The following is a 20,265-nucleotide window of genomic DNA, read 5'->3' on the forward strand; positions in this document are numbered from 1 at the left end:
TTGGTAGGCTGACCTCAATTTTTGTTACTTCTGAGGCTTCTAGGGGCTCAAGAAGTCAAATCGGGAGATCGGTTTCTGTGGGAGCTACATCAGGTTATAAAATAATTCGGGCCATACTTGACACGATTTTTGGAAGTCGTAACAGAAAACTGTGTGCAAAATTTTTACTCAATCGGACTACAATAGCTTTCAGAAGCTCAAGAATTCAAATCTGGAGATCGGTTTATATAGGAACTATAACAGGTTATCGACTGATTTGGACCGTATCTACCACGTATGTTGGAAATCTTAAAAAAGAATATTCAAAGCAAAATGTCAGCCAAATCGGATAACATTTGCGGCCTCCAGGGACTCAAAAATTCAAATCTGGAGATCGGTTTATATGGGCGCTCAATCTAAATCTGAACCGATATTACCCATTTTCAATTCTTAACGATCTATATCAATAAGAATTATCTGTGCAAAATTTCAAGCGATTAGCTTTATGCGTTCGACCGCTATGGTGATTTCCACAGAAGGACGGACATGGATAGATCGATTCGGAATATAGAGCTATGGGTTCGCAGATCCATATTTCGAGATGTAACAAACTGAATTAATAGATTCGTATACCCCCTCTATGGTAGTGGGTATAAAAATTCGCCGAGGATAGCTCAAAATTATTTAACGAAATTATGTTTCTGCGTATTCGTGCAGAATAAAACCATGGATGTTGAGGGGCCTAATACCCTAACAAGGGGTCTCACTACATCGAATTTTAGAGAAAAAGTTCGTAAGTTCTGATATTAACTGGAACGAGTGTCAAGGGATTTCTTCTGAATTTCATAAATTCTGGGTAAGAAATGTAGCTTTTGTGAGTTCAATGCCTTCAAACTGATACAGTTTCATCCTCAGATGTTGAGGGTCCATGCAGTATACTGTTATGGCGAAAATGGGTAGTAAATGCGCATTTATGGACTCATTTTGGACTATCCGATGTCAGCACAGTTGTTCATTGTGAATGGAATGATAAAATGGCCAATTCTAAGAAGTGAAGTCTAAAATATATACACCCATTTTTGGCTTTAGAACATTTGGTAGGTTTTAATCGGTTTTAATAGGATTTTTCTTAAATTTTGGTAGGAAATAATTTTCTTGAGTGGCAACACTGGTAACGACTCCTAAAAAACTCCACCAGATCACGGAGGTAAATGTGTTTGAGCCGCCTTATGGGGCCTCTTCTATTTCAGATCCCCACTGATGTGCTGAGAGTACACAGAAAAAAAAACGCAAAAAATTAATGTGTATATAATAAACAAGGGGGTCCGCCCACTTTGATATCTCAAAGTGGGCGGACTCTCCCCCTTACCCCAAAAGTATCACCCAAAAATAAAAGTGGACCGATCGGGGTAATATGGGACTCTAATGAATGGTATTTGATAGTAGAATACAAATTTGATATAAAAATTTGGGTCCAAGTACCTAGGGGGCTGCCCCGATCCAAAAACCCCTTCAAATAGGCATATTGAACGATAATGGCAATATGAGATTCGAATGAAAGGTATTCGGGAGTAGATTACGAATAAGGTCAGGAAGGAGGAATGGGCTATATAATTTGTTGATATTGGAAGGGGGCGGACTCTCCCCCGTTACCCCAAAAACACCACCAAAAATCTAGAATGACCGATTGGGACAATATGGATATCAAATGAAAGGTATTGGAAAGTAGAATACAAATATGGTATTAAAAGTTGGGTCCAAGGAACCCAGGGGCCACTCCCAAAAAGTTCCCCAAATAAACTTATTGCACGTATATATGGGACTCAAATGAAAGGTATTTGGGAGTTGATTACAAATATGACATTAAACTTTATGTCCAAGAATCTAAGTGGCGCTTTACCTCCAAAAATCGCCTCCAGTAGATTATTTGACCAATTGAAACAATGAGGGATCAAATGATAGATATTTTTGAGTAGATTGCGTCATTCAAATATGTGATCATGTGGCAGATGGAGTGTGGCGCACAACCCTCATATAGACTCCCTCCACCAAACGACTGTATACACCAATCATGACAATATGGGGTTAAATTAAAGGTATAAGGTTGTCGACTGCGCATCTGATATCTTTATTCTGCTCATATATCTAGCGGACCACCTCACCCCAAACAGGACACTGTGTGATTCAATTAATGTGTGGGGACACAAATAAATGTAGGCCACCATACTCCCAAAACTTATGACACAATATTAAACATGAACCAACTTAGGACCGTGGCATGGAAAACAATTAAGGATTTTGAAAGTAGCACGGAATTCGACCCCATAAGGTATATATATTCTTGATCGTCTCGACGTTCTAAGTCGATCTAGCCATGTCCGTCCGTTCGCGAAATCACGATAGCGGTCGAACGCGTTAAGCAAGACGCTTGAAATTTTGCACAGATACTTAATATTGATGTAGGTCTTTGGGGATTACAAATAGGCCATATAGGTTCAAATTTTGATATAGCCCCCATACAAACCGATCTCCCGATTTGATTTCTTGAGCCCCTGCAAGCCGCAATTTTTTACTTCTTGAGCCCTAACAAGCCGCAATTTTTGTCCGATTTGGATGAAATTTCGCATGTGGTTTGTTTTCTGTTATGACTTCCAACAACTGTGCCAAGTACGGTCCAAATCGGTCTATAACCAGAATAGCTCCCATATAAACCGATCTCCCGATTTGACTTCTTAAGCCCCTGCAAGCCGAAATTTTTGTCCAATTTGGTTGAAATTTTGCATGTGGTGTTCTGTTATAACTTCCAACAACTGTGTCGAGTACGGTCCAGATCGGTCTATAACCTCATATAGCTCCCATATAAACCGATCTCCCGATTGGACTTCTTGAGCCCTAACAAGCCGCAATTTTTGTCCGATTTGGATGAAATTTCGCATGTGGTTTTCTGTTATGACTTCCAACAACTGTGTCAAGTACGGTCCAAATCGGTCTATAACCTGAATAGCTCCCATATAAACCGATCTCCCGGTTTGACTTCTTGAGCCTTTACAAGCCGCAATTTTTGTTCGATTTGCCTGAGATTTTGCATGTAGTGTTCTGTTATGACAATTATTTATTTTTTTATACCCTCCACCATAGGATTGGGGTATACTAATTTCGTCATTCTGTTTGTAACACCTCGAAATGTGCGTCTAAGACCCCATAAAGTATATATATTCTTGATCGTCATGTCATTTTAAGTCGATCTTGAATCTTGACTCCTTGAGCGTCTAGAGGGCGCAGTTCTCAACCGATGTGGCTGAAATTTTGGACGAAGTGTTTTGTTATGACTTCCAGTACCTGTGCTTAGTATAGTTCTAATCGGTCCATATCCTGATATAGCTGTCATATAAACCGAACTTGGGTCTTGACTTCTTGAGCCTCTAGAGGGCGCAATTCTTATCCGATTTGAATGAATTTTTGCACGAATTATTTTGTTATGATATCCAACAACTGTGCCATGTATGGTTCAAATCGGTTCATAACCTGATATAGCTGTCATATAAACAGATCTGGGGTCTTGACTTCTTCAGCCTCTAGAGGGCGCAATTCCTATCTGATTTCGCTGAAATTTTATTCTTACTTTCAACAACTGTGTCAAATAAGGTTCAAATCGGTTCATAACCTGATATAGCTGCCATATAAACCGATCTGGGATCTTGACTTCTTGTTCATTTTATTTTATTTTATTTTTTTAATTTATTTTATTTTTTTATTTTATTTTATTTTTTCTGTTTAATTTTATTTTATTTTACATTATTTTATTTTATTTTATTTTATTTTTATTATTTTACTTTTTTTATTTTATTTTATTCAATTTAATTTTATTTTATTTTATTTTATTTTACTTTATTTTATTTTATTTTATTTTATTTTATTTTATTTTATTTTATTTTATTTTATTTTATTTTATTTTATTTTATTTTATTTTATTTTATTTTATTTTATTTTATTTTATTTTATTTTATTTTATTTTATTTTATTTTATTTTATTTTATTTTATTTTATTTTATTTTATTTTATTTTATTTTATTTTATTTTATTTCATTTTATTTTATTTTATTTTATTTTATTTTAGTTTATTTTATTTTGTTTTATTTAATTTTATTTTATTTTATTTTATTTTATTTTACTTTATTTTATTTTATTTTATTTTTTTTTATTTAATTTTTATTTTAGTTTATTTTATTTTATTTTATTTTATTTAATTTAATTTAATTTAATTTAATTTAATTTAATTTAATTTAATTTAATTTAATTTAATTTAATTTAATTTAATTTAATTTAATTTAATTTAATTTAATTTAATTTAATTTAATTTAATTTAATTTAATTTTATTATTTTATTTTATTTTATTTTATTTTTTATACTAGTTTATTTTATTTTGTTTAATTTAATTTCATTTTATTTTGTTTCCTTTTTATTTTATTTAATTTTTTTCTTTTGTTTTTTTTTGTTTTTTTTATTTTATTTGAATTTATTTTATTTTATTTTATTTTTTTTTTATTTTATTTTATATTATTTTATTTTATTTTATTTTATTTTATTTTATTTTTTTTTTATTTTATTTTATATTATTTTATTTTATTTTATTTTATTTTATTTTTTTATTTTAATTTTATTTTATTCTATTTTATTTATTTAATTTTATTCTTTTTTATTTTATTTATTCTTTTTTTAATTTTACTATACTGATTCAACTTTTTTCGTTTGTTATATGGGCACTAATTAATTGACTCTAATAAACATTTAATACTGGATCACTTTAAATTTCCCTGTTCATAACTCTCATTTTGAACATTTTAATATTTTTCTAATTGCATTAAATTAAATCAGCATTAGTTATTTTCTATTGTCTTAGGTTTATCTTAGCAGACAAAACGTCATTTAGCTTTAGCAAAATTTGCCATCAAACTAATATACAAGCATTGCTGGAAAGTGTAAAGAACTCAGTACAACATGGACCAAATGCCATAGTGGATGCTTATGTTGAGCAATTCATAGTTTGAGTTTTAAACAGGCCTTATTTTTAATTTAAATGCAAATTAAGTCTTTTGTCAAATACTTTGTGATTTGATCTATAACAACAAGGCGCCCAAATGCGGCTACAGCCTATCAAGGATGCTATCTTAACTCCCAAGGAAAACACACCAACTCTTTCCTTTTCAAATATGCTCTTGAGTCATTCCACCACAGTCATTTGTTCATATGCCACACAGAAAATGACTAATTGTTGTTGGAAAATTCTATTTGCTGCACTCGACAATACAATTTTCTTTTCTTGTGATATAATTTTCTAAAGACAATATTTTTAGTTTGCTAAGAGTGAGAGAGTAATAAAGTGTTAGTATTTGAAGAAGACCTATAGTCTAGCATGGAAACAGCAATGACTGTTGTTTTAGTTTTTCATAGGAAATAATGGAAATTGTGCTGCAGTTTAATTTTTTTCATATTAAATTTTGTCAAATTCAATCAAAATTTTATTGAGTGTGTGCTCGTGTATTTCATTAGGGCGAATAAATTTGCATGTGATTAAAATGCTTAAAAACATGTAAATTTTATCCAAGAGTAAATCCGTAAAATAGGCTACACTTTTATCAAACAACACAATGTATAGGTTATCAGTCTCAATTGAATGGGAAAGAAAAAGTTCTGATTTTTTTTTTTAACCAACTTCTCTTTGACGTTAAGGTAAGGGCATATGACTGGGCTAGACCCAGAGTTCTCAATGTTAACCCAGAGAAGTCTGAAATATGCCTGTTCACGAGAAAGACGAAGGTGGGCGAATTTAACGCACCACGTTTCCTCAAAAAGGCGATTTCGATATCTGACAAGGTCAAATACTTACTGAACTGAATTGGAAGTGTCATATTCAGGAGCGTACTGAGAAGGCTCACAGATGTTGGGCACTATGTAGACGGGCCGTAGGCTCGAAATGGGGCCTGAATCCTAGAATAGTCCACTGGCTCTACAGGAGCGTGATTAGACCAATACTTACTTACGCCTCAGTAGTTTGGTGGACTGCTATGGAGAAAAAGTGCAACATAAGGACCATACAACAGGTTCAGAGAACATGTTGTCTTGGCATAGGCGGAGCGATGAGGACCACGCCCACTAGGGCACTGGAGACTATTCTAGATATCCGACCCATTGACATACAGATTAAGTATGAGGCAGCCACTACGGCTATGAGACTTAAGGCGATGGGAGAATGGATTGAGGATGGGAACAGCTAATACCATCGCGGTATAATCGAGGGGACGATATGAAATCTGGAAGGAAGGGGAGAGGTTTCCGATCGGATATCTGAGATGAACCTTGAAGTCGAGTGCGAGGCACTGCTGCCATCAGCACAGTATTGGATTGACGGAACCCTAGTATTGCCATCTGGAAGATCATGTTACACGGATGGATCAAAGCTAGAGGACAAAGTGGGCCTGGGGGTTTACATTGAGAACCCAGGAACTGAGATCTGTTTTAGACTGCCTGACCTTAATACGGTGCTGCAGGCGGAGATCCGGGCGATCACGGAATGTGTGAAGTGGTGTGGTGCTAACGCGATAACGTTGAGTGTTTATATTTTCACCGACAGTAAAATTGTCATAAGGGCAATAACAACCAGGACGATAAGGTCACGAACAGTCTTGCAGTGTAAGAATGAGATTAACGCCTTCTCTGAGGATGACAAAATCCGCATCGTTTGGGTGCCGGGCCCTAACGGAGTAAGGGGAAATGAAAGGGCAGACGATTTGGCGGTGAAGGCTAAAGGAAACTTGGTTAACGCGAAGCCTTTTGGGTCGCCGCAGTCCGAGTTAAGGGAGTGGGGGACGAATGCGCATGCAACATTGTGGAACGGCGAAACGGTCGGTAGGAGGACGAAAATTCTATGGTGAAATCCAGATCGTGAGAAGACGAGGCTATTACTGAAAGGAAGCAAGAAGGAGGTCAGTATAGCTATTGGTATCATGACGGGACAAATAGGACTACGAGCTCACTTATGTTAAATCGGTGCGGCAAGAGATAGCATGTGTAGGGCATGAGGAGAAGATGATGAGATGTTGGAGCATTTCCTTTGACATTGCCAGGCTTTCGCTTCTAACAGAACCGGTACTTAGGTGGAGACACAATACCAGACATGAACCAACTTAGGTGAGTGGCATTGAAAACAATTAAGGATTTTGTAAGTAGCACGGAATTCCTAACTTAAAATATTCTTTTTCGAGGTTACTTTGTAGTTTTTAGAGCGCGCAACAAGCCAATTACTGGCTTAGGTGTATGTCGATAGTGGTATGGGGCGGATTAATATCTGCACCCTCTTTTCAACCTAGCCTAACCTAACCTAAGGTAAGGAAATCAATCCACTTCAGCATGCTATCAAAGGCAAACTGTTTTCCATTCCTGCGATAATAACACTTATCAATAAATGTCCGCCTCTGACGCTGAACGCCTGGGTTCAACAGAAAAAACACCAGAAAAAAGAAACAAAGAATTCAGCGTTGGTTATCCCTTCCTAATACTGGCAACATTTGTGAGGTACTATGCCATGTAAAAGTTTCTCACCAAAGAGGTGTCGCAATGAGTCACCTCGTTCGGACTTGGCCAAAAAAGGGGGCCCTTATCATTAAGCTTAACTGTAATCGGATAGCACTCATTCATATGAGAGAAATTTGCCCCTGTTACTTAATAAGACATAAATTGATCTACACTTTCTGAATCGTATCCCATTTTCTATGCAGTTAGGATCTTTTAGATAGGAACTTATAGAAATGTATATTGCTATGAAAGCGGAACCCTACTTCCATTAAAGGAAATCAATTTCCTATTGAAAATAAGGGGGAATCTTAATTTTTATGGAAAAGAGGGTGAAACTCTCTCACTATAGCCTAGGAAAAGTGAAATTTTTTACTAGGAAGAGGGAACTTTTCCTACGCAAAGAGGAACTCTTTCTTAGGGAAAAGGAACTCGTTTGCCTATAGAACAGGAACCCTCTTTCTAAGGAATGGGAGTCATTTTCCTATGTAAAGAGCATTCTTTTCCCAAGGAAAGATAACCCTTTTACTCAAGAGAGGAAACCTTTTTCCGAAGGAAAGGAAATTCGTTTTCTATGGAAATAAAACCCTTTTCCTAGCGGAAAGGATCCCTTTTTGCAATTCCCTTGGAAAAGGAAACGGAAACCCACTTTTTAAACTCCCTTCCTAAGGAAACTTTATTCCCAAGGAAAGGGGGCCCTTTTTCTAAGAAAAGGGAAGCCTTTCCTTGAGAGACGCAACCCTTTACCATAGGGGAGGCAACCCTCTTCTTGGGAACCCCTTTCCTATGGAAAGGGATAATATTTTTCTATGGAAGGAAAACCCTTATTCACATCTGCATTTCGTATAATCTTCTCCAGCAGGATATTAAAGAGATCACACCATAAGCTGCCTCCTTGTCTGAAACCTCGTTTGGTATTGAGTAGTTTGGGGAGATTCTTTCCTATTCTTACTCAGGAACGTGTTTCATTAAGTGTACTACTACAGAGCGTTATTAATTTTGTACGGATACCAAATTCAGATATGGCTTGAAATACCTTTAAATCTATAGGGCTGTCGAAAGCGGCTTTGTAAACAGTAAAGAGATGGTAGGCATTAATTTGTTCTTCTCGGGTCGTTTCCAGGACTTGGCGCAGTGTAAATATCTGGTCCATGGTGGATTTATCAGGTCTAAAGCCGCATTGAAAGGGCCCAATTATCTCACTGATTTTATGTTTTAATCTTTCACACAGTACGCTCGAGAGTAACTTGTTTGAGATGTGGAGGAGAGTTATTCCTCTGCAGTTGGCACATTCCATCTTGTGTACTGGACATAGTATGCTGATGTTCAAATCATCGGGTATGCGTTCATCCAGCCAAATCGCTCAGACAAGCTGAAGCATATGCCTAACAACGTGTGGTCTCCGGCCTTAAATAGTTCAGCGGGTAACCCGTCGGCTCCTTCTGCCTTGTTGTTCTTCAGTCGAGTAACTGCTACTTGGACCTCATTCTGACTAGGAGGTAAACATTCTATACCATCATCAGATATTGGTTCTGCGGTATCCTTTTAGCCGTCATCGTCGAACACTAGCAGCTGGGTAAAATGCTCTTTCCATATCCTCAGCATGTTAACTGTGTCAGTTACCAGATTTCCTTCTTTGTCTCTACAGGATCGGTTTGATCTACAGGATCTACAAGCCATCGGTTTGATATTTATTTCTTAGGTAGAATTTCCGGACTTCATTCTGACTATTGTACATCTCAATTCGATCACACTCACGTCATTCCATTTCCTTTTTCTTTCTGCGGAATAGACGTTTCTCTTCTCTCCTTTTTTTCCCGATAACTTTCCTTCATCACACGCGTTGCTATTGATTCCAGGGTCGTTCTGTATACCGCATTCTCGGCTTCATTAGCATTTCGACACCCTTGGTCGTCCCAGGGGTTTTTTTTTTTTTGAGGGAGGCTTCCTGTACTCAAGACTCAAGAACAGATTTGGGGCATTTTCCATGGAGTGGGCAATGGTTTGCCACTGCGCCATTATATCATCGGAAGAAGGAGTGCTTTCATCAAGCTGTTGGGTCAGTCGAGTGGAGTATGCTGTTACCATCTGTTGTGTTTGCAGCTTTTCAATTTCTAGTGCGATACTTTGGCGCAACAAGAAAATGATCCGAACCGATATTCGCCCCTCGGATCGATCGTACATCTAACACGCTGGTTGAATGCTTTCCATCTTTCTCAACATGATCCATTTGGTTTCTCGTGTTTTGATCGGATGACAGCCATGTGGCCGTGTTAATCCTTCGATGTGTGAATCAGTGTTGGTAGGTTCCTACCAAAATTGGTTGATTTTTATTCTCTTGGCAGGTTGGTTGGCTGAGCTCAATTTTTGGTAGGGTTTTCCAACTGGTTTTGGTAGGATTTTTCTCATACTAGTTGGAATCTGGTGTTGCTAACTACCATGTCCTTTGCTGCGGCCAGGTCTATTAACCTCAATTCATTGTCGGAAGTTTCTTCGTTTAGGCTAAATTTTCCGACTGTTGAGCCAAAAATATTTTCCTTCCCTATTTTCACAATAAAAAACTCCCAGAACGATTTTAATACCATGGGCATCACAGCGGAATAAGGCCGATATTGAAGAATTTGACCTTTATGCGGATTGTGGCTAGCCTCTCATTCACCGGAGTAAAGCTGGAGACAAGGTGTTTCAGTCTCCGACTAACCACAAATCCACAGCCAAATTCATGACTCGTCTCATGGCAGCTAAAACATAAGGCGTCACCATTCGGTGTTGTTGTGGAACCCTTCCCGAGCCAGGAGGTTTGTATCGACATTTGAGATGAAGGAGGAACAAGATAGGCCTGGATAGGCCAAATAAAAACCAATCAGAACCGTTGCTTGGTATCCAACATCCCCAAGTTACACCCTTTTTTTTAAAGAAAGGAAATCATTTCTCTAAGGAAAGGGTACCTTTTCTCTAAGGATCGGGAACCGTTTTCCTAAGGAAACGGAGCCCTTTTCCTAAGGAAATGGAACTCCTTTCCTAAGGAAATGGAACCCCTTTCCTAAGGAAAGGCAACTCTTTTCCTTATGCAAGGGAAATTTTTCTTAAAAAGTGGAACTCTTGTCCTGAGGAAAGGGAACTCTTATCCTAAGGAAAACGAACCATTTTTAAGGAAAGCAACACATTTTCCTTGGGAAAGAGAACCCTCTTTCTAATTTTTCCTTAGGAAAGGGAACTCTTGTCCTAGGGATACGGAACCCTTTTCCCGAGAAAAGGAATCCATTCCCCTAGAGAAAGAGGACTCTCTTTCTATTTTTCCTGAGAAAAGGAATTCTTATCCTAAGGAAAAGGAAACCTTTTTCCATATATGGGAATCTCCTTCTCATGAAAGTGGAACGTATTTGAAAAGTGGCCTCTTTTTCATAAAAAGAACTTTCCTCAATAGAAATTGAAAGCCATTTCTTTTGGCTGGGGAAAGTAGTGCCCTTGGATAGAGGGAAAACTATATTCTCTTGCCACTGCTTTCAACATTTTATTGAGGAAAAGTAATTTTTTAAAAGGTATTTCTTTTCCAAAAAAGTAAGGTTACTCCTCAAGCTAGGAAAATGCTGTTCCTATGGACTTAAAACTCATTGGGTAGGTAAAAAATTCTATTCTATGAAACAAAACTGCCGTTGATGGTCGTGAAGATCTTCCATTTTCATATCCTTAAAATATTGTATGAATTTTTAAGTTTAATTCTCATTTTGATTTGACATTTCTTTAAAGATCATATCATATCATGTCCTTCCCTATGTGTCGATAGATAATTCCTTTAATCATTAAAAGGATGCAGCAGTTGTGTGGTCGAATATCACCCAAGCATTTTTTTGCTTTTTGAATTTAACCATTGTTCTTTTGTAATGGTGTGTAAATATTGTATTGAAGGAAGTTGAAGAATGCTAAACAATTGTTGGCTGTTACTTTCTTGGTTGTCCTTTTAGGCTTTACAATAGAATTTAGCCCATTTCTATATCGGTCTCCAGTATCTTGTCAATTTTAATACAATATACTTAACACGGAAGTTAATAACAATATAATATAAGAAAATTGGATTGCTTTTTATGTCAATCTCCTCTTTTTTCGCCTTTCATATTTTCCTTTGTCGGGGGATTATGAAACAAACAGCATTTTGTTATATTTTTATCAAGTATTCTTGAAATTCTTTAAGTTTGCTTCTTGAGTCCCATGATGGCAGTTGCTGGTGTGGGCCCTGCAATGCAAAACCAAATGTATGTCGCTCGGTGAATTGATGTTGTGGTTGTCTCCAAAGGATTTAACCCTTCCTTTGTTGCTGTTTGCTGGTTCTACATCATCATTGTTATTTTCCAACATTGTATTTAAAAAACAGAGTATTTATAAGTTCATTTGTTCATTGTGGCAGAATGTACACCAACCAACAAGCATTGCAAAACAACAGAGTTGTGAAAAGGACACAAGAGCAACTCATTGTGATTCCTCCTTTGAGTTGCATGCAACCGAACACCCCCCATACTTCTTTTTAACGCCGTGACGTGCGGCATGTGGCCAAACACAAACAAAAAAAAAAAAAAAAAAACAAATGAGAAACACAATAAAACAATATAAAATGCATTAAAGTATCCTTGACGCGACTTGTTTCCTTTTAGCTACTTGTTCTTCAAAACTCAACTCATTGAGTGGCATCCGTGCTGCAATGGAACGTGGAGAAAAAAAAAAACGCAGCCAACTTAGTAGGAGGAACAACTTAAAATAGATGCTAAGAGATGTTTTTGTTGTTGATGATGATGTCCTGATTTAGTTGTTGGGACACAGAACATAAAAAATGCAAACAAGCATTGCACTAAAGGGTACAAGAGATTCATTTGTGACTGCATAACATCATTAGTGTACAAATTAAGAATAAAATCACTAACGAGAAAATGCTGCCAAAATATAGAAACAGAAAAATATTAATATTAACATGGCTTTAAGAAATAATCAGACTTTTTTTAATTGGCAAAATTTTTTAAGTCTTAAAAACTTAAAATTTGACTCATCTGCGCCTTATTTTCAAAATATTTGCTTTAAATGGGATTTTAGAAAGTATTCTGCGCCGGAATAATGAGTTTTTATGGTGTGGTGAATTTCTTTAAAGTGTGGTGAGTTTCTATTTTTCTTGAGATTTTGAGCTTTTGCTACAAAATTCATTAAAATTAAGATTTTAAAAGTGATTTGAGGCAATAAATTATGTAAAAAAAGAATTCTTTGATCAAATTAAACTAAAAACATTGATAAGCCCAAATTTTTAATTCCAAGGCTAAGTTGTGTTACATTCTCAACGACCCATGCCAAACATGGGCCATATGGATAAATCATTTGATGTAGCCCTCATTTAAATCGGTCTTCAAAACGTGTATCGACGGGTTAAATGCTGAACCAAGACAGGGCTACAATTTGGTTGGAAATGTGTTATTTTTGGACCTGTCTAGGTTAAAAATGGCCCATATTCAGGAACGTCCTCATACCTAAGGTGGGAAAAATAAACCACAGCGAAAAAAGAGATTATAGGCCTCTAGGTCTACTAAATACTAAATTTCCAATAAACATACCCATAAGGGACAGGGGATACATCTTCCATATCAATGAGTTCAGTCCGATTAAAGTGTAAGCTCCATGAAAAGGGGCCTACTTTTTTATGTCGAGTCGGAATGTCGTGCCGCTTAGAGACACCTCTTAGTAGAGAAGTTTTAACATGGCAGGATATTTCGCAAATGTAGCCAGAATTAGTAAGTGGTTAACCACAGCTGAAAATTTTTCTGATGTTCACGAGGGAATTTGAAACAGGGCGTTCGCCACGGTGGCCTCCATCAGTCTGCCATTGTTTTTACTTTTGTAAGTGAGGGAGAGAACAACACCATAGAACTCTCCTTGTGCTCAACACACATACCTCAGAGATAGTTCGGTGATGACGGTCCTCCAGGAAATGGTAGAGAGGTCGAGACGTCTCACTAGTTAAAGGAGTACGCCCTGGCGTCGTTCGAAGTGAAATTTAGAATACTAGAGATTACCTACCTGACGAATTCCTGCCAACTATGTCTCGATGGACAAATATTATACTATGCGGCAGGATTATTAAGGCAGTTTGGAAAAGAAAAAGTGGTCGGAAAAAATGGTCGGATGACAAGGGAGCACCTCAAGGAGGTTGTATGGTAGGTCGTTAGCCCAAAGAATATTTACTGGATATACAGCCAAAGCCAGACCAGTGCTGTCATTTAAAAAACTGGTTTGATGGAGAGAGAATGAAAGGGAAGTGCTGTGTTTGAGAATGGTGAGACCTCGGATGTAACTATTAGATGCAAGATGAGGTCGGGACATGTGTGATGGAATGGCTAGAATCCCTTCCCTGAATAATTACCAGGCTCCCATATATAGTGTTGATCTGGCATCCCGGACATGGTAAAAAGGAAAATGAGAAGGCGGACGAGTATGTCACAATGACAAACGCAAAAAAATGGTCGCCATTTTGCTTGCTGTAGACGAGACCTTGTCCACAGCCAGCGCACCGGTCTTGCTTGCGTTTGTCGTGCTACTGCACATAAAATAAGGAATTTGGCCATTGCAAACTATGTGGAGAGGTGGTAATCTGTACATGGAAGCAAGACATCAAGTCACTCTATGATGTCCCACTAGCACTATGACAGAAGAACGGTGCGATGGGTTATACAATTGAGCACATGGAAATTCATTATACTGATTACTGCCAAATAAATTTTGGAGGTGAATATGGATCAAATACTTGCTTTTTTCATGGGTTTCTATTTTGGGAAAACGATTTATCTCCGATCTGGGTGATCACAGAAGTCTTCCCGTATACATGGAAAAGACGTAATGCATCCAACAGGGGATGCGACTAGATTCTACATGCGGTCACATATGGGCAGACGCACAACCGCTGGTTGACACTTAGGTCGTCGGGGACCGGTGCACCTCCGGGGGGATGCACATATATGTGGGCTTGTAGGAAATATACTTGTTCCCTACACACTTTTCATTTCTTTTTTTTGCCAATATATCAGATCGAAGTTATTACATTTTACTTACTTTGAAATAAATGAAAATGTTTTTTTAGATTTATTATCTTTGCATCAAAAAATTGTCCTGAACCACATAAACATGGAAATTAATAAAAATTATGCCTCATAAATTTCTTATTTGTTTGGGATGACCTTAAAAGCCTTTTTTTGTGTTAGCACACCTAGTTTTTAAGGTGTGGTGAGTTTTGTTTAAGTGTGGTGAATTTTTTATATTTATGTGAAATCGAAGATTTTCTCGCTTATAACAAGTTTAAGGGAAGAAAAAATAATATAATACGGGAAATTATATTTTTTTTGTGTGGTGAATTTCTTTCAATTTGCTGAATTTGGTTATTGTTTTACAATAGACGATTTTACCGAGTTATACAAGAATGGGCAAAACAACAAAATGCCGAAAGCTTACTTTGTGGTAATGTTGAATTTCTCCAAGTGTGGTGAATTTTAGTATATATCTGAAAATAAGCTCATTTCCACATTTAATAAATGAAATAAGTAAGAAAGAATTTAATGTTGACATTGGAAATTATCATGGTATATTGTTATCATTCTTATTAAGCATGTTTAAGCCTTTTTGCATTTAAATTCCTTCTATAATGACTTGTTGCATAAATTCCTAAAATATTCTTTCATCTACCGACATTGTTGCACAAAAACGCCATTGTATACAATTAAATTCAACAAAATTCGCATTCCAAATCAACCCCTCGAAAATAATTGATAGCAACGAAAAGAAAAAAAATTAACAAGCCTTTGTCTTTTGATTGAAGCAGAAAAATTTTAAGAGCACTTTACGCTAATTTCCGTTTGTTCACAAAAAAGTAACAATTATGCAAGAGAATAGAAAAAATGCGAATAACATCAAAGGATAACAAAGCTCATTATCCTTGAATTGTTAAATCACAAAAAAAGAGTTTTATTCTGTCAACCAAGCAAATAAACTGACAAGTAGAGTTAAAAATACAATTATGCATAAATTAAGTAATAAGTGGCTCTTGGGACAACAGGAGCCCCTTGACCACTTGTGTTCATTTGGGGGAGATTATATACAAAATTATAGTTACAAAAGTTACATAACACAGACATCATTTTGTATGTAGCCCCATAGCCATGCCAAGTGAGAGGTAATACGGGTATTTACTCCTATCCCATAGCGTCGACCACAACTCTGACCGAAACTGATGAGACCCAAAAGGAACATGCGTGAGTTTCGTAATATAACTGGACCACCTGAGTCATATTGACATGCATCTTGACCCTGACCCATGTAATCGTATGTACAAATATGGGATTGCTGTATCGATCCATTGTAGAATTCTTGGCATATGCTATTCTCCGTTATTAGCAATTGGACCTTCTGTAGAGTATTTGATTTCATGCCGGCAAAAGAAAGAACACCCCAACCGGCAACATCGACTTGTTGATAGGCAAAAGATTCTGTTCTAAAGATATAAAGGAAAAGTTATGGCTTCATGTTAGATAAAACATTTACTTTTACATAACGAATGCAGCTGAGGCCGGAATGCGATATCTCTTCTCCATTTTGTATTTTCATATCGATTTATGCACTATCTTCCATGTATTTGAACGTGTTAGGAATTTAAGTCAAATTGTAACCCTCCATATTGTAATGTCACAATTATCGTTAAGCTTTGACCTCCCAAACCGACACATACATGTATTCTGAAACGAGATTTGAACCACTGTAGTTTTGGGATTTTTATGATCTATAGGAATCCAAAAATATTGGGTCTTAAGAACCAATGTCGACAGACTTCTTGATTTTTCATGAGTGCTCAATATTTTATCAGAAATTGTCCATGGAGTTTTAAAAAGGCTAAGAACAGATTCAGAGTAAAGAAAGAAATTTTTGGGAAGTAAAATCCAATCCACCTGAAAATTAAGTGTCAAAATTTTTCTTTTCTTTTACAGGAGCTATGCTGTAGTGTGTACGATTCGTGTAATGCAGTTTTTGAGGTGTGGTGAATTTCTTTATAAGTGTGGTGAATTTAGATAAGGTGAGTAATTGAACATAAAAAATTTGTTTCCCAGAAATATTCGTTATCGAGAGGTAAAAATAGAGAAAAACCGCTGATAATATTTTTGTGTTACATTTTTATTCGCTATAGAGAAAAATAGCGCAGAGGCTAACATGTCCGCCTATGACGCTGAACTACTAGGTTCGAATCCTGGCGAGAAAAATTTTCAGCGGTTGTTATCCCCTCCTAACGCTGGCGACACTTGGGAGGTACTGTACCATTTGGTATGGCAGCTATGTAAAAACTTCTCCACAAAGAAGTGTCGCACTGCGGCTATAAAATAGCCAAATGAATCGGATAGCACTCATTAATATGTGAGAAGTTTGCCCCTGTTCCTTAATGCAATGTTTATGGGCAAATTTGCATAAAGAACAATACGTTATATGGAAGTTCGTTTTTGAGAAGTTGGACTATACTTGTATTTTGAAATGTGTTTTGAACCGTTGTAGTTTTGAGGTACATATGATCCATAGAAGTTCAAAGATATTTAGGTAAATTAGTGCTTCTGATTCTTAAGAACCAATGCCGATAGAATTCGATTGTTTTTTGCAGGTTTTGAGGTGTGGTGAATTTCTTAATAAGTGTGGGGAGTTTTGAAAAAAGCGGGAAAGTGAACATAAAAAGTTCGTTTCCAAGAAATATTCATTATAGGGAGTTTAAAATAGGAGAAACAGTTGAAAATTTTTGTGTTTTTTAAAATTTTTATTGGCTGTAGGGAACAATTCGATAGATAGAAGTTAGTTATAGAGAAGTTTAACTATATTTGTGTTTATTTTAAAATGAGATTTGAACCATTATAGTTTTGACGATCAAATGATCCATAGGAGTCCAAAGATATGCAGATAAATGAGTGCTTCTGATTCTTAAGAAGCAATATCTAGAGACTTGCTCAATATTTTATCCGAAATTGTCAATGGAGCTTTAAAAAGTTTAAACATAGATACAGAGTAAAGAGTATTTTTGAGAAGTAAAATCCAATCTACCTGAACGTAAAGTCTCAAAAATATTAATTTCTAACACAGGAGCTATGCCGTAGTGTAAACGATTCGTGTAAAGCTATTTATGAGGTGTGGTGAATTTCTAAATAAGTGTGGTGAATTTATAAAAGAGTGGGAAAATGAATATTTCTGTAGAAAATACTGTTTAAGAAAATGTTATTGTAGTTGTTCATAATCAATTTTTAGTTTTCGGGCTACCAACTTGCTTTTTAAGAAACACTAAGCTATTCTGCAACTCTTGTTATTTCTGCTTAAGTGAAATTGGCAAAATGTTTAATAGAAGTGGTCATAAAGAAGTGGTTTTTAGGCGTTGTAGTGCGAAAGTTATTACAAAATATATGTAAGTTTTCTTAGTTTTTCTCAAATAGGTAAAATTTTTAAAACTCTACGCAAACACTGTTAAAACTTCACACAAACAATACCTTACATAATACTGACTTGTAGTGAAATCGGGTAAATAATTTAATATTAATATGTATCACATTTTAATTTAATGGCGCACTTACTCTCTTCGCCAAGGCAAGCATATAGGACCCACTCCACGGGACCATTCTATTGGCAAGGTGGTTATTAATATCGATATGTCATTATTAGTGGAAATAGGTCCTGAAGTGTAGCTGGGATGATTTATGATCCTTTGTATGCGATATTGGGCCTCAAATAGAGATTCGCCAGCTATAATATCGAAAATTTATATCCAGTAATTATTTAAATTAGAGTACTTACTGACAGCCAAATCATGATCTCCCACATGTGCCATAATTCTACTTGGCTCTGGAAAGAGCCGCATACAATGGGCAGCCGTTAAGATATGACGATGACTAACTAAAATATATAGAAACCATTAAATATTTCCTCTAATACTTTGCAACGCCATTACTTATATTTCCACCACAAAATACTCTTTGTGGCGAGTTTACATCTCGCAGTGCCACCATAGAGGGAAATTCATGTCTCATTGTTTCTCGACCATTTGTGATGCGTGTATTTACGGACCAACCGCAATTACAAGGTTGGGGTCTAACATAGGCTTGGCAAAATAATCGACCCATTTGTGCACTGTTACTGCGTACGGAGGCATAACCCACCACTATGGAACGAAAACGTGAAAATCTTGTAATGCGGGTTGTGCGACAAAATCGTTCGCCATCATTAAATTGGAAATCCCCATCTTGAGATATCAGAAAATAGTCGTTATCGCAAGAGTCGGGAAACTGAAATTATAGAAATAGCTATAGGATATGAAGACGGTAAATAGTGACATCGGTTTATAGGACTACCTAAAACGTAATTGGAAATATAAGAATTTTGGGTCAAACTATTCACCTAAGCATTTATGGATTTCTATGCCGGCATTTGAAATTTTATACACACCACAATAGGATGGCAGTGTACCATTTAGTCATTACGTTTGTAACACCCCGAAAAATAGATTTGCGCCCCAAAAAGGATCTTGAACGTCTCGACAATCTGAGTCGATTCTAGTCCGCCTGACCGTCTGCCGAAATTTTGCACAGATATGTCGAGTTGATGTAGATCTTTGGGAATTGTGGATGCGCTATATCGGTTCAGATTTAGATATAGCTCCCATATAAACCAATCTTCTGATTTGACTTCTTGAGCCCCTGGAGCCCCTGGCAAGTTTTGTATGATTTGGCTGAAATTTTTCACGGAATGTTTTTTTTGTAACTTTCAACAATCGGGCCAAATACGGTCCGAATCGGTCTATAACCCGATATAGCTCCCATATAAACCGATATATCGATTTGATTTTTTGAGGACCTGAAAGCCGCTATTGGTATCGAATTGGCTGAAATTTTGCACTTCCTTCAAAATTTTCTCAACATTTTGTGTCAATCTAACCAAGTCCGTCCGTCTGCTGAAATTGCGAAAGCGGTCGAACGCGCAAAGCTAGCCGCCTGATACATTTTATTGATGTAGGTCCTTGTGGATTGCAAATCGGCCATATCGGTTCAGATTTAGATATAGCATAGTCCTTCGACTTGCCTTCTTGAGGCCCTACAAGCCACAATTTTTATCGGATTGGACTGATATTTTGTATCTAGTGTTCTGCTACGACTCTCAACAATTGTAAAAATCGGTCTATAACCTGATGTGCAAATTAGATTTGCCCATGAACGTTTCATTGAGGAACAGGGGCAAACTTCTTACATATCAATTAAGGTTTTAAGTTCAATGATAAAGAAGCTCCTTTCAAAACGGCGTGCCGCAACGCACACCTCTATGGGGTGAAGTTTTTGCATGGCTTCTATGCATGGCATAGTATCTCACATATCACATCTTTTTGAATTTTGTGTTTGTTGTATTTTAAGGGCCTATGTTTCCACACGAGTCCACAGCCAATCCATATACTTTTAATCCTATGGGACATTTAAAAGCTAATTCGCTAGACTGCTTTCGACTATTCATGCACGCTTTACAAATTATGTTTGTCGTTCATAGAGATAAAATGGGTTAAGTTTTATATTTGTTACATTAACTAATGGCTGACAGATCATATGATTCTTAAGGTCATTATAGGGAAGTAAACTACGATCCACTTGAAAATTAAGCCTCAAAAATTTTATTTTCTATTGTAGAAGATG

The 20,265-nt window shown here is 36.5% G+C and overlaps 2 protein-coding genes across 2 annotated transcripts in view; one reads left to right on the forward strand and one right to left on the reverse strand.

Annotated features, from left to right (window-relative positions):
* LOC106080909 (serine proteinase stubble) overlaps positions 1–16,626 on the forward strand; it is a 36,376-nt gene extending 19,750 nt beyond the window's left edge. Inside the window, exon 6 of the mRNA XM_059369734.1 lies at positions 16,555–16,626. The gene's annotated coding sequence lies outside the window, so the exon portion shown is untranslated. The remainder of the gene's footprint in view (positions 1–16,554) is intronic.
* On the reverse strand, positions 15,550–18,847 carry LOC106080908 (venom serine protease). The gene is made up of 4 exons (XM_013242513.2): positions 18,540–18,847; positions 18,386–18,484; positions 18,166–18,334; positions 15,550–16,064 (listed from the first exon to the last, which is right to left on the reverse strand). The coding sequence occupies exons 1-4, from the start codon at positions 18,709–18,711 to the stop codon at positions 15,692–15,694; spliced, it is 813 nt and encodes a 270-aa protein (XP_013097967.2). The 5' UTR covers positions 18,712–18,847; the 3' UTR covers positions 15,550–15,691.
* Between the last annotated feature and the right edge of the window lie 1,418 nt (positions 18,848–20,265).

This window comes from Stomoxys calcitrans, chromosome 5, assembly GCF_963082655.1.
Source record: "Stomoxys calcitrans chromosome 5, idStoCalc2.1, whole genome shotgun sequence".
NCBI classification, from domain to species: Eukaryota; Metazoa; Arthropoda; class Insecta; order Diptera; family Muscidae; genus Stomoxys; species Stomoxys calcitrans.

What these genes read in the sequence shown, in the direction of transcription:
- LOC106080908 (XM_013242513.2), bottom strand. Translation starts at nt 18,711, where the DNA reads ATGGGTCGATTATTTTGCCAAGCCTATGTTAGACCCCAACCTTGTAAT. An exon ending in AGATCATGATTTGGCTGTCA is followed by an intron (nt 18,335 to 18,385) that starts GTAAGTACTCTA and finishes TCGATATTATAG; the next exon opens with CTGGCGAATCTCTATTTGAG. An exon ending in TGCTTGCCTTGGCGAAGAGA is followed by an intron (nt 16,065 to 18,165) that starts GTAAGTGCGCCA and finishes TTATATCTTTAG; the next exon opens with AACAGAATCTTTTGCCTATC.